Source organism: Neodiprion fabricii, chromosome 1 (genome assembly GCF_021155785.1).
Source record: "Neodiprion fabricii isolate iyNeoFabr1 chromosome 1, iyNeoFabr1.1, whole genome shotgun sequence".
In the NCBI taxonomy this organism is placed as follows: domain Eukaryota; kingdom Metazoa; phylum Arthropoda; class Insecta; order Hymenoptera; family Diprionidae; genus Neodiprion; species Neodiprion fabricii.
The window spans coordinates 8311221-8325358 of NC_060239.1; the positions used below are offsets into that span (position 1 = coordinate 8311221).

Sequence of the window (14138 nt, forward strand, 5' to 3'; positions counted from 1 at the left end):
ACATTGGTTAATATCAAGTTAGTTTCGAATAAGAATAACGCAACCTCGACTCTGGCTTACCTCAGATCACCCTTCTGCAGTGCGATTTCTTCGAACAGCACACGAATTCGTTCCTTTAATCTGTAACAATGAAAGTATATTTATGCCCTTTGAATTCAATAATTGGCCTTCTGTGACACAGCAGAGAAAATATTATACATTTTCGAAGAATTTATCAACGTGAAATAAGTCTGTCAAACTTTCTTTTCTCCCTCATTAATATCGATAACAATATTATTGTTGTTATTATTATTATTATTATTATTATTATTATTATCATGATTGTCAGACCACGTAACTTTAAGATCCAATATTATAAAACAATGAAGAAATAAAAGACGAAATGACAGAAGCAGAGTGGTTTTAATACCGATCGATCGTGAAATGATACCGTAGTTTCGAATATCGTGGACTGCAGAGAGTAATAAAGTCAGTGAATGATATAACTTTCCGAAAGTTGCGACTCTAGTCTAGAATATGAGTTCATTAAAGACATTTCCGAGACTTAACTGACTATGGGTCAAGGTTTATTGTAATCTAAATCCGTGGATTGTACGGCAAGATCCCTTCTCAACGCCTAATAAACTCTATATATATGTCGGGGCTCATTTGGTGCATAAATTTGACCGGTATTTGTAGTATTCGTTATGAAAATTACATCCCATTCCCGAACATTCCAAACTCTTAGTATTCACAAAATGGTCTGAAACTTATATTTGGACTGATGGGATGAACAGTAACAAGTGATTTTGAACGATTGATCTTAAAAGACAATATCTATGACCACGATCTAGTTGCGAGACCATTTGACACAGCTTTACCCAACGATATTATATTCCGCACCAATTTGGTCCTTGTTTGTACTTGCAAACTTTTTCCAAGTTTATCGCAGCCCATTTCCAAATATCCTTACGTACATTATACCCGACCTTAAAACAGTAATTTGAGAAAGGTGAAAGAGGAGGCGAGGTAGAATATAGAAAGTTTCATGACTGTATGACAAGAAGACCCGGTGAGAAATGAGGAAAGTTGTTCGCCGTCGGAAGCACAAGAATTTCTTGTGACGAGAGGATGGGAGGAAGAGATGGAAAGATACGGAGAGTGAGTCAAGGAAGGGGACAGGGTGTGTTTATACCGTATAGTTACCTTGCCCGGAACCGGTACGAGCACCGGATGTTCTTCGGGTAGGAGGACGGATAGCGAGGCGAGTAAAACCGTCCACGCAGTGGCGTGAGGGTGGAGCTGACGAATTCGTAGTCACACATGCTTCCCGGTATCGGTTGTCCGTCGATCTCGAACTTTCCTGAAACAAGAAAGAACGTGGGTTTATTAAACAGGGTCACTGGTCAAAGAATGTTGGGTCAATCGGTTCCTCTTCCTTCATCTCCGTCCCATGTTTCATTCAACCATTCCCGAGACCTGAATTGGCAAGAATCGAATGTTCCTCATCACAGAATGACGACGCGAGAGCAGTCCATCACTGTGTCGTATAATCTCGAGAGAAGCACTCATCGATTGGTTTTTGACGGATGGAGGCGGCGCCGTGCGGCGTTGTAAAAAGGAGTCTAACCTTGGCCGAGAGTTGTCGGGAAGAAGAGAGAAAAGTACGGAAAGAGAGTGTGAGAGGAAAAAATAGATTGGCAAGATATTCAGTTTACCTTACGTCACTGTAGGCTAGCGCACACAGTATACATCTCACTTATCTCTTGACAAATGACGTCGCTTTTCGCGGCAGTCTGACACGTGACTGACGTAATCAGACTATGACATAATGACCTGCCAACAACCAGACGCAACTCGAGATGGGTTGATCAGGTTAGTGAAAGCGAGACACGCCTCTGAGAGGGATGCCTGCAGGTATTTTCGTCTCCGGTTACTTCCTCTCAACGTCCGCAGGCTTTGATATTAATTCCGATTTCGGAATGATGCTCTGATCCATACCCTTTGGGACGTGTTTTAGGTGTTCGAGTAATCGGAGGCTTCCCAGGGGACTAAATTACCGTAGAAGGGTTCAAGCTCGCTGTTCACAATCACTTCTGTCAGTCTAAGCGAATTACTGATCATGACTATCCACTGATTATGAGAAACGGTGTTCGTTATTCATACACAGTCTTTGCTCCGCCAAATTAGGATCAAAACCTTCAGCCAGTAATGAAATTTTGATAGAGTGAAACTTCCCAATGGCGGACATCTTCGGGACTAAAAATATCGTCCGTTATTGAGTAGTGTCCGTTATTCAAAATAACATTAACCTGTAAATTGTGCTTCTTGAGATTTTTAGACTGTCCGTTCAAGAGACCATCGTTGGGAGGTGTACGTTAAGAGAAGTTTCACTGTAACTTTTTCTGCGAATGGTAACGAAGTTTGACTTCTCTTCTCCGCGAGGATACAAGTGCGTAACTAAATCATGTGAATTTCCGAGTTGATCGACAGTCATGCTACCGAGCAACTCGTGCGAATGTCTTCCCGCAAACGCAGGGTTCGGTATTTGACTCTTCTACCGGGGCTGGAATTCTTGAACTCCGAGATGCACTTCGGCACGGTTGGCACTGTTCCTAGACTGAGAAGACGAAACAAAGTGATAGCGGACCGTCTGGGCCAAGATATATTGCAGACCTGCACCGACTTCCGCTTAAGAAACTCGAGATGCCAGAGGGTGAAAATATTTTGAGGAGAAATCGATTTGGCAAAAATAAAAACTTCCACCAAAAAGTGGGAATGAAAGTGTCCTGACGTGCCAAACGTGTTGGCACAAAAATTTGAGCCTATATTTCCGGACGATATCTGTCTCGGTGAGAAAAAAAGTTATTGGTAAAAGTTGGTAATCGTGACACCCTCCCGGGAGTCGCCCTTCCTTGACAGGTAGTCGAGGCTGTTTCATGGTTTAATTCTTATTCTCACCTCGAAATCAAACTCGTGTGGTGAACGAGGGTCCCTGAGAAAGTTCTTAGCACATCGTACGATGAGCAGCTGGCGATAAGACGGGGCTTTTATAACTCTTTGTTCGAAGAAGTTACGCGAAAACTTGTCAAGAGTTTACCAAGGATATCGTGGACGAGGAGCTCTCCCTCCTTCTCCCACTCTCTTTCTCTCCCTCTTTCCCACTAGAACCAAACCTTGTTTTCTGTCCACCCTTTTACCTGGCGATGCAAGTTTAGTTTATCCCGGGGTTACTTTCGCCATTGAACTCCTTAAATCAAATACAACTAAACCATTCTCCTTTTTCCGTTCTCCGTTCCTGAGATCTCAACCTCTCCTGTCTTTTCAATCTCTGCTCTTCCTATTCCCGTCCCACTTTACGTTCTCTCTGTTCTATTTTCCAGAGAAACCGCAGGCGGCTCCCTCACCCTTGTAATCCTGTTGTACCACCCTCAACCGTGAAGCCTCTGCTATATTTGCTCGGTCTATCCAACCGCGTCACACAATACTTGCACTTCTCTCATGCATCTTATTTTCTGCAGCGCTTCTGGCGCTTCTCTCTACGTGGTTCCATGTCCCGTTGCTTTCGCCTACGTACGTACGGAAGTACGGCTCGCGTTTCATACAAATTTGGAAATATATTACATTCACAGCGTATCTCTCGAACGTAGTAAATGTTTCTAATTTTTACTCTCGTGCAATGCGATACAACGTTTGAAACCTTCGCTCTAAATAAGTTCACGGAAAACATGGTTCTCCGGTTAGACACACCGATCTCTGAGTAATGATCACGGGATTCGGAATGGACAAATCAAGAAGCAATGAAAAATACATTATAAGCAATTACCACCGTAACGCTGAGATCAAAGGCAATCGCAGAGTCTTTGCCGAGTGATTCATTCAATTACCAAACAAATTAAACATCCAACACTGGATCTTACGGCCTCTCCGAAATTGGCACTCTCGAATAATGCATCGGACATCAATTCGAGAGTAAATGAACTTCGCTGCAATATTTCATTGTCAAATACTACTTACGAAATTTCGATTTCTACGTTAAATTAGAAGTTGGCAAGTTCGTGACGAGGCGAGAAGGCCAAATTCATTGTCCCATTGAACCTGCTTCTGCGTTTATACCTCGGCGTCATTTTTCCCGTCCCGCCAGTAAATACAATAAAGGTAGACCATTTTACGGTCTGCCCTATAGATGCCCGTGCGGAGATGGTTCCGGATACCTAATGGGTGTCCTTAGCGGTGCTTCCAGCTAGATAAGAGCGCTTTCTTCGTCTGCAATTAGAGCTGGCGATGTGCACTTTGTGCTCGTAGTGTAATTTTTTTCTTTCTAGAAGTAAGTCTTTCTATTTGAGGAGCGTTCGTTTCTTTGAAGAAATTGCGAGCAGACCGAGACTCGAGAATCGTCCCCGTGTTGTGTAAGGGCGTTGGGCAGGTTGGATCGAATCTTCTCAATTAAGAAAGTGCATGCTCAAACTAAAGGAAGCAAAAAGACTAACTTGCGAACTTTTAAAGGTGAAAAAGGTCCTCAGTCGTAAGACGCATACGCCATCACACGTATCCAGAGTAAGTATCCAGAGTAAATGATAAGGCGTGAAGCGAGCGAAATATCTCCTGTTGTCCATGGGTTAACAGTAAAAATAGGAGTCGGGTGATATCTCGTAAAATTCACCACCTCCTGAAACCATTTTATCGAACCCCCGGCGGTGAGGGATACTAGTAAGAAGGAAATTGCATTATATGAACCCTTACATGCCAGTACTATAAATCATGTCTGCAACACACCGTGACTCTTTTTTTGCGGTTGTTTTTACAGATAAAGTGCATGGTCTGAGACTCCTCAACCTTCACTATGCCAGCTATATTTACTATTTCTACGAAAGAATTTAATGGTCTCATTATTTCTCTGGAATGAATTTTGAAAGTTCGCTGTTAAATTGTTCGTACGAGATACAGGCCGAACATTGGTTTTAGTTTACACAAAGTTCACGGTCCAATAAACATGCCAGAATTGCTCTTCAGCAAACAGATGTTATCAACCCTATAAGAGAAAGGCATACCTAGAACGGTAATGCGTATTGACTGACTTAAGACCAAATTTGCCTGGTCTTGTTGGAATTCAGAAATGAGGTGAGATTGCGATTGCGTTCGGGCCAGACTCTGTCGTCAGTTTCGCGAGAATTCTATTGTGCAATTGACTTTCAGGTTTCCAGGTCTCCTCCTTTATCAAGACAGCACCGAATCAAAAGGGTTCGCAATCTTGTGTTCGGAGGCTTGCAGGTTGCAGTGAGTTTCTTGACGCAAGTACATATTGACACGATTGAACTTGAAGAATATCAGTCCAAGTGCTGCGTGGTTATCGTCCCTGTTTCCGAACGGTGTGAAAATTTGATCAAATTCCGACGAAGCAGACGGAGTTCCTCGGTAGCTTGATTAATTTATTCAATTTAGCTGGCAGGCGAGCCTGATACGAACGGTATTAAAGAGGCGGTGGCGAGGGGATGTTTTGTCGAGGACATCAAAGAGTTTATGGTAATTGAAAGAGCTCTTGGAAAACGGGCTTCAAAATACGTGGGAGGTGTTTTGCGCAAGGTGTTAATATTGTACACGCACACGACGAAATAAAAGGAAATCTCTCTGGACATTTGCAGGATTTCCCACGTTTTACGGTTAAGAAATGCGATCTGGTATTCCGCAGATGCTCGGTACCAAAACATTCCAAATATGGTGAGAACGTGCAGCGGCGGAAAGGAGCAGAAATCCAGCGTCCTGACCAATGAGCCATGTTTTTCAACGCGGTGAGAAGCAAAAAATTCGCCCGATCATCCGTGTATTTTTAACGCGAAGCCAAAATTTGCGACAATCTTATTTCACTCCAAGTGCAGGATAGAATCTCGGTGGAAAATCAATTCTCCCTTTGTTCTCCACCCTTGCAAAAGGCTCACTGCAGTTCTAAGTGTTTGCACCGTCTACACAGAGTATACAATACCGATTTACCGTTCCACGATTATCCGTAAGGGATCACGTAGATTGAAGCGGTGCCGAGGCACGTATGCCTTCGTACACGAGTATCAACAATCAAGACTGGTGATTTAAGTTCCAGCGTTCATTTTATGACGCATTCGTGCCGTTCGATTCTAGCCCCGATTACAAGGTACGTGCTCGTTAGTTCTCGTTAATGAGAAAAAGTTTCCGGGCATATGTTCAAGATACAAAATCAGAGCAACTGCATTACCTTACTTCTTGGAATTAGGGTGAGGGAGTTGAGGCTCGATAGCATTTCATTGATTAGTATGAAGAAATTCGAGTGGAAGCTTTTTACCTTCTTTTACGGTCGTTCCAGCGTCCCGATACTTTTCCTTGAAATAAGCGAATCACTTTGAAAGCTCTCGAAGTTCAAGTCCGAAAGTTTTATATCGGACGGTGTAGTGAAATTAGGTTTTTTCTTACTTTTATCGTACAGCACTGACATAAAATTCATTTGAAAGGATGAATATGAAAACAAAATTTTTAGCGGAAATACTTCAGCCCGATTTAAGGAGCGTTAAGCGCTGTGCCAATTGGAACTACATCGCTTGATTTACTGTAACATCGAGCATAGAGCGGCCCGCTAAATTAAGGAACCTTTCTCATACTAGGCGATTTCCCTCAAATAGCCACTTTCGAGGGGCGACGTCGACCCGGAGAGTTGAAAATTGGAACCATTTCCTGCCATTTGGGAGAAGGAAATGAATCAACACGCAAGAACATGTTCAAGGGTATGGTATAATTTCAATCCACCGCTCCAAACGAGCAGAACAGTCAAGAAGACAAATAATCAAAGTGTTAAAGCCGTACGTTTGTATAATGAAAATCGATCGTTATCGCAAAGTGAGATTCGCAGTTTACGATACGTAGCGAATGACAGCGGAGGTTGGCCGACGGAACGAATTCCATAAGTTGTGTTTCACGGTTACGTGAACGGGAATCCAAGCAGGAGCGGAAAGCATGAGAATTTGAAATGGAAAGCGGTTGGTAGGTAAGCGAATTTGTCCAGACCATTGCCAGGTTAAATGCCGCATGTTCAATTCACGGAAATAGACAACAGTTAGGAGCCGCGGATGCAAATCCCCCGCTCAAAAGGTTACGGGAAACCATGGAAAATTTGGAACTCTCCTCATTGTCAGTTGGGCTGCGAATCCGTCCCTCGTAGAGCCGGCGGAAGCGATCGCAACGTGGCGTGACGTCACATCGGGAAAAACGATTCGGATCAGAGGCGTAGAATGTAGAATTCGACCGGCGTGTAAACCGCGGGCTCTCGGCTTGAAGAGGGCTCGTTTTCGTGACTAGAATTTCTACGCTGTACAATTTCGACGCCCTGCTAGTACACTGGAACTTTTGCCACTGTATACCGGTGAAAATAGAACCCTGCCTTTTTACCAATTGTCGGACGAACAGCGAAAAGCTCAGCGAAGTTCTCACCTACTCGGTTTCAACTTCTCGCCGAATGGTATTTTCCTGCAGTTCCTCGAAGTTAGCCACCCATGCTTGTTGTACTGCAGAACTTTACTTCGAGTCGGGAATTATGTACGACGAATTATATGCTCCGGTCACTTTTACCCGTTTTTAACGTTTGGTTTCTCTCTGTTCTAGAGCAAAGTAAACGTTATCGCAATTATTTGGAAAATTAAAATTTCCTGAATGCAGGCCGGGCATTTTTTCCTGCTTTTTCAGTAACAGTTTTATCTTTAGACCAAAGTGGAATCACCGCTTTAGATTTTTGGAATTAAGAGCAGTTTTGCTCCCTCTCATTTCTCTGATTCTCTTTTCCTCTGTCCATGCTCTGATTATTCTTTTCATTTTTGGTTTCATTTCACGGTGATGCTAATCTCTTCGAATTATAGACAAGAAATGAAAATATATGACGCAAAGAGTTTGAAACCGAGAATGGAAAGTGATCAGGGAAGACATGGAGAGAAAAAGAGAAAAAGAGAAAGAGAGAGAGAGAGTGAGAGTGAGACGGAAAACTAGTATGATGTGGTAGCGATATGAGAAAATTCTTCAAATTGCATACCACAGGCATACCTGAGGTATCAAAAGCAGCCGAGAATGCTGATTTCAGCTGCGGTAGGTAGGAACAATTGTTAGGGTGAAGGTATGTATATTTCATTCTGATAGGAATGAATACCAAAACTTTTTCCATCATCTTATGTATGCGAAGCCAATGGACCATATACAGATGCGCAACGCAGTGGCACGCAAGAGACTCGTTGGCATCATTTCTTCATCGAAAATCCTTTTCACCCCAAACAAATACTCATCGCCAAGTTTACCTCTGCGCCATATTTTTCACTTCAGCAGAAGTGTTTATTTTATGAACATCTACAAGTAAATTGTCAACTTTTCTATCAAGCGACCCAAATTTCGTGCAGAAATTCGTATACGATCGCTGTTACTGTCGAAGTCCCAAAGCTTGGAGCAAAAAGATTGAAAAACATTAATATTCTTCTTCGTATAGCAGCGTGCAGTTAAATTGATATTAATTATTTTCAAGGTAAGGATCAATGCGATGTGGTAACTGGTATCAGGTCGTAAGGGATAAATTCTAAATGAAATACGAAGGCACCAGTTCGCTTAGTCGGGTAGAGAGTGGCTCGAGGCGAGGGCAAAGAAGGCCCGACAAGTTCGTCTCTCTGGTTAAGTACACGATACACGCACAAGTTATCTCGCGGAAGACATTAATAATTTTTGTTTCATTATACACCTTGACAAAAGCTTCCGCGATCTCGAAAACAAATTGTTTCTGTTGTGTTTCCAACCGTGGGATAACGAAAGGGTTTATTATAACCGTCAAGGGTAATTTCGATACAGGCTTAGATTTCGAGGCAAGTAACGAGGAAATTTAGTTTTTCCTTCAGTCTTTTGGCTCGTTGTTTCGGTTTTTCAAAACTGGTACATTTCGCGTTTTTACTAGTTTTGAAAAGCCTTGCGATTTGTTGGAATAAAAAATTTGGACCAGCGTTGGAACTTATTCGCCTTCTTTAATCATGTTGAACTTTTAATTATTGAAACACTGATCGGATCTTTGACGCAAAGATTACGATGGTGTTTTTATTTATTTCATATTCACACAATAAGCTGTGAGTGATTTTATAAAAGCACGAAGTATTTCGAGTATACTTTCCCGTCGTGTGATTAGTTTTCCAAAAAAGTCAACGATCGATGTATCGTTCATAAATTCGTCGCCGCGTGAGAATATTAAAGCGTGATTTCTCGAAATCGATTATGCGTATTGCGTTGCTCGTCATTGTTCATTTGTGAATTATAGACATTTCCATAATTAACGCATACAATTACGTATGAATCTGATTTACCAGGGGCGTATTCGCGACAAACGATGATCCGTTGTATTTGTAATGAATTTACAGCTTCATTACTTGCTAAGGACAGAATTGCGCCGGTGGTTTGCACAGGCGTCAATGCTCACACTCAGACTAATTGGCATCACCGTTGTGCCCGTGGGGTTCCGTGACCTGAAAGCCAACCCTTTCGTGCGATGTACGTATACGCACATGTAACGCAATTGCGTGCATTTCGCCCGGTCGCTGACACGAGATTTCCAAATAATTAGCATCTTGAACCAATATAATATGCGCAATAAATGAAAGTTCCAATTCAGAAATTAGAAAAAAAAGATTAAACCAGAGCGATAAATTTGCTCTGAACGATTTGCCCAAAAAATTTGTAGAAAATAGGTTAAAAAAAAAAAAAAGAACAAAGAGAGATAGAGTAAAACTAATGTAAATTTTAAATCAGTTAACTTAATTGAAACAGTTAGTTTAACATTTTTCTCCCCTATCGAAGAAAAACTATTTTCACGAAATTCAATTCGATTAACTAGAATGTCATTGAGAAATTTTCATTCAATACTTGTTTCGATTTTATTCATTTTCTGTATGCCTGTACGTGTCACATACATCGTTGTTATCGAATTGTGATTAGGCTGATGAAATTTGTCGTTATATTAATACAGGGATCCGACTATCGCGTAGCCTCTTCGCAATGCGAGAAACTGTTCATTCGAAGAAAAAACCGTGTCGTGAAATGGAAACGTCAATAAGCCAACTAAGTAAGGGGGCATTATCAAGCAAAGTTGATATCGGGTGTCCCGGGACTGGAATACCTAATTATTCCCAAGGTACCCCCTGCGTAACTTCCGCTTTCGGTACGCCGAACCAGAAGATATTGCCCTCGATATTTGAGGCCTCGATAAAGGGGTCAATGGCAATGAGATGAAAAAAGAAATCAAAACGAAAGGAAAAGTGATAAAACGGGAAAAAGAAAGTCAGGAAAGTCCTGTTTGCATCATTCTTGCTGCTTGGAAATTTGTACGGGAAATTAAACCGCATCCTTTCTCTGCCCTCATTCTTATACAAGTAAATAAGCACCGGATATTTCGCGCTACGAGAGCCTAGCCGATATAATTTCATTTTAAGAATTTACCGTTGTTTTTGTTCAAAAATTTCACGACAATCTCTTGATAAACAGAAATTATTTTTAAACAACATGAAAATACTACTATACTTTTGGTGCTACATACACTGTATGCATAAATAAAACTTTGATAAAAAAAATTGTTTAACAGATTGTAGATTTGATCACGAAGTTTGAAAATATCCGACAAATGATTTCATGATTCGAGGATTATCAATTGCGTAGAAAAATTTTTTCCAGTTAGTAGTAATCGACTTCTTTTTTCTTTCACAAGACACGAGAGAACAAAAAAAAAAAATACAAATTGCCAACAAACACACCGACATCATGTTCATTTTATAAGAATGGGGAAGAAAAACAGCGATTTTCGTGTGAAAATAATAATAACGCGTGTGAAATTTGCGAATATAAATGACACTCGGGCACTTTGGTGGTAAAACACATTTCGAGGATGAATATTATGTACTGGTCCGGTATGTACATGGAGTTGAGCTTAGCTGCACGAGGGTACCTAAATCAAGTGGAGCTGCCGACAGAGGAAAGAGTCTTCTCAGTCCTTCGAAAGCGCGAGCTTCCTCGTCCTGTTCCCACGGCACTAACAGAGCTTCGTGTACGTATGCATATATATATGTATATATATATATATATGGTGTGTGTATACATATACATATATACATTACACATGTATAGTGACAGCTTACGGTACCAGCTCCGTAGGATTTCGGTGCCCACGCGCATTGTCCAGAAGACAATGCGGTATTATGAAGCTTCCAGCTTTCCTGAGTGGTCCGCTAATACGATATTTACCAGACAATTTATCACCCCGGACAATCATCATTAATCATTTACAATGAAGAAAGAATTCTACCGTCCGAATTGGTTGGTTTCTTTTCATTGTTAGTAGTTGACGACCGTCCAGCGAATGTCATTTCATTTTACATTTTTTATCAGTTTTATATATTTTTCCGCCACCGGAATCGAGCCTGATCCTTCGTTGTTAATCGTTCTTTTGCGTTACTTTATGAACGGGAAACTGTTGGATCTCTGTATCAGTATATTGACGCGCTAACATGAATTTATATCTACTTTAACGATTTACGAGGTGCGGATGAGTGATGGAAGAATTTTGGCTACGCGGAGAAACCAAATTCACTAAAATATTGTACTTTTTTGGGGAAAGGAGACGCGCGAATTCATTCTTTTCCGGTTCAATTAGGGTGATTAAAATATTGCTGGTAATTTTTGTGAGGAACGAATGCAGGTGATAAAAATTTTTTCGATGGGATGATTCTGTTCATTGTAAACAGAGGTCTAGATTGGCAAGAAAATGTATTCAATTTTAGTGGGCTTTGAACCCTGCCTATGAAAATTGTGGGCGTAGGATTTGCAGACAGTGTTACGGATTCTTGGTAATTTAATTTTTTCGGAGAACTGAACGGGTCTTATTTTAATGAAAGGCTTTTGCGTAAGTGGGATGAATAAATTCTTATACCTCGAAAACTTGTTTTTTCTTTTGCATAGGACGCTCAAATTTCCAAATTACTAGACAGAGACTCACCGTCTTTCGGGTGACAATCAATCTCAAACATTTAAAACGATTAACTAATTACAAACAAAACCGGATTCTTTTAAATATGAAATTCCGAGCATGTCAATGTCGGGTAAAATTTTTTGGTGCAATATAAAACTGCTTACGTCCAATATCAAATTCAAAAGAACGATACCAAGAGATGATCGAACGATTCTTGCAGACTTTCGAGCCTCTTCGATGTCATTACGGTTGGATCAAGTCTGGATAGCGCATACTATATATATATGGGGGAGGTTTTATTGGCCGAGAATATGCGGGGTTCGAGATTATCGCAAGGTATTGAATGTTAATAAGATTCAAATAACAATGTAGACCCTCGGCGGATCGAAACAAGGTTTATAACTCAAAGTGTCATTTGTGTGCGTCGCGTACTAGGCTTGCAGAAAAGTTAAAATTTGCGTGAAAAGTGAGAGCTGCAACCTGCGGCTTTTCCGAGCCACTTGATTTTCTCTCGTCTTCTGGAAAATAAGCTGCCACTGTCCAAACTGAAATATTCAATCTCTATGTTCTTCTCCGAGTTACGTTTAATTTCCAGACAGACTTTCTTTCACTCTTGTCCGTGACAAGCTTTGAGCATTTACGCGTTTATCGAATAATCGGTGTCAACGGCATAAGATTCATTTATTTACCTCGTTTTCTTTTTTTCAACGCAAGCATTCAACGAAATTCAATATTCAAGGCAAGTTGCGGAGAACAGCATTATCGAAGGCTGAAAATATAACATACACGATGTGGAGATTTTCTTTGAGCAGGAAAAATTTCCTGCAGGCAGATAAACGTATACGCAAGCCCTGCGAAATGTTTCCTCCCTCAATTACCGGTCTCTCTCCCCAACTGTCCGTCCCTTGTCGAATTATTTCAGCAATTGATAATTGGACCGCTGCCTACCTTTGAGCCGCGAAGCCTGAGGTCCTGGGCCCTCAAGCTAGTCGATAAACGAATTTTCGTGAACAGTCAACTTGTTATATCGCAAATCCGTCGTCCTGCGACAGTCGGAAATTTCAATATCTTCCGTTTGACTCACAAGGCTTGATTTATTTTCCGAAGTACCGAATTTACAGTTCATGACATCGATGCTTTGGTAAGAATTAATAAATCGCAATATCGAGTTACGCGTAACTTTGCTTTGTAATTAAACTCATAATGGACAAAATATAACACGCGTTGTTGATTACTCGAGTGGATTGCACAATTTTTAATCTAAAATGCGGTAGAAAAATTCCGATATTTTCATTTTCTATTTGTCTACCCAAGTTAATTAAACGTTCCGTTTCAACTCGCGAGAAATTCACTTTGATTCCGTATACTCCGCGAATAGTTTGAATTAAATGCGGCACGGCTGTAAAGATCACGAAGTAAAAGAATAATTAGCGGCTGGTGTACCTGATGCAAGACTGCTAAGATTTTAATACGACAACTACTAAAAAGGAGAGTAAAGGTTGTTGCTGAGCAGCTGTTAACGAGTTGAAAAAAAAATCCTCTCAACTTGCAGTAATCGCCTCAAGCCGTTTAAAATTGTTAAATTGTATGCCAAAGAAGATTGCCTCGCGTGTCAAGAAAATGCGGCGTCTACTTTTTTTCCAAACTATCATCAGTTAAGTCCAAACGTATTTCGACTTCCAAACTCACGACGTATTTACGCATCACATTGAGCAAATCACAGGCGTGTTAACCCGATCGTTTCTAAGACTGACCACCGTCTTCTAAACGGTTGTGGCTCTCTAAACTCAATTATCACAAATTTGAATAAATGAATTTGCAAATGGAAATATTATACGGTGGATAGCGACGCTTTTGGAGCGGATTGCTGACACGTGACGCATAATACAAAACGAACCCGCCCTTTACCTTTTTTCCTCTTTTATGATTGCCGTTTTATTTTTTATTTATTTCCTTTTATTTTTTTGTTCTTGATCTCTCTACGCACTCCACGTTTTTTCAATATAAAAACTTGTGCCCGGCATAATAATTACCGAGGTTTCGCCCCGAATATAAAAGTTTTTCGAAATGAATTCGAAAGTGCCGAAAAGATGTGACCGGCAACGCTGACTGCAGCGGAACAGGCTAAACGTAATTTCGTTCTGCAAAGACGACGATAAATTGG

The 14138-nt window shown here is 41.0% G+C and overlaps 1 protein-coding gene across 1 annotated transcript in view; it reads right to left on the reverse strand.

Annotated features, from left to right (window-relative positions):
• Positions 1-14138, reverse strand: part of LOC124177767 (suppressor of lurcher protein 1) — a 354466-nt gene that overhangs the window by 171697 nt on the left and 168631 nt on the right. Inside the window, exons 5-6 of the mRNA XM_046560556.1 lie at positions 1186-1342; positions 61-120 (exon numbers count right to left, since the gene is read on the reverse strand). Of these exons, the coding sequence (XP_046416512.1) occupies positions 61-120; positions 1186-1342 (217 nt within the window). The remainder of the gene's footprint in view (positions 1-60; positions 121-1185; positions 1343-14138) is intronic.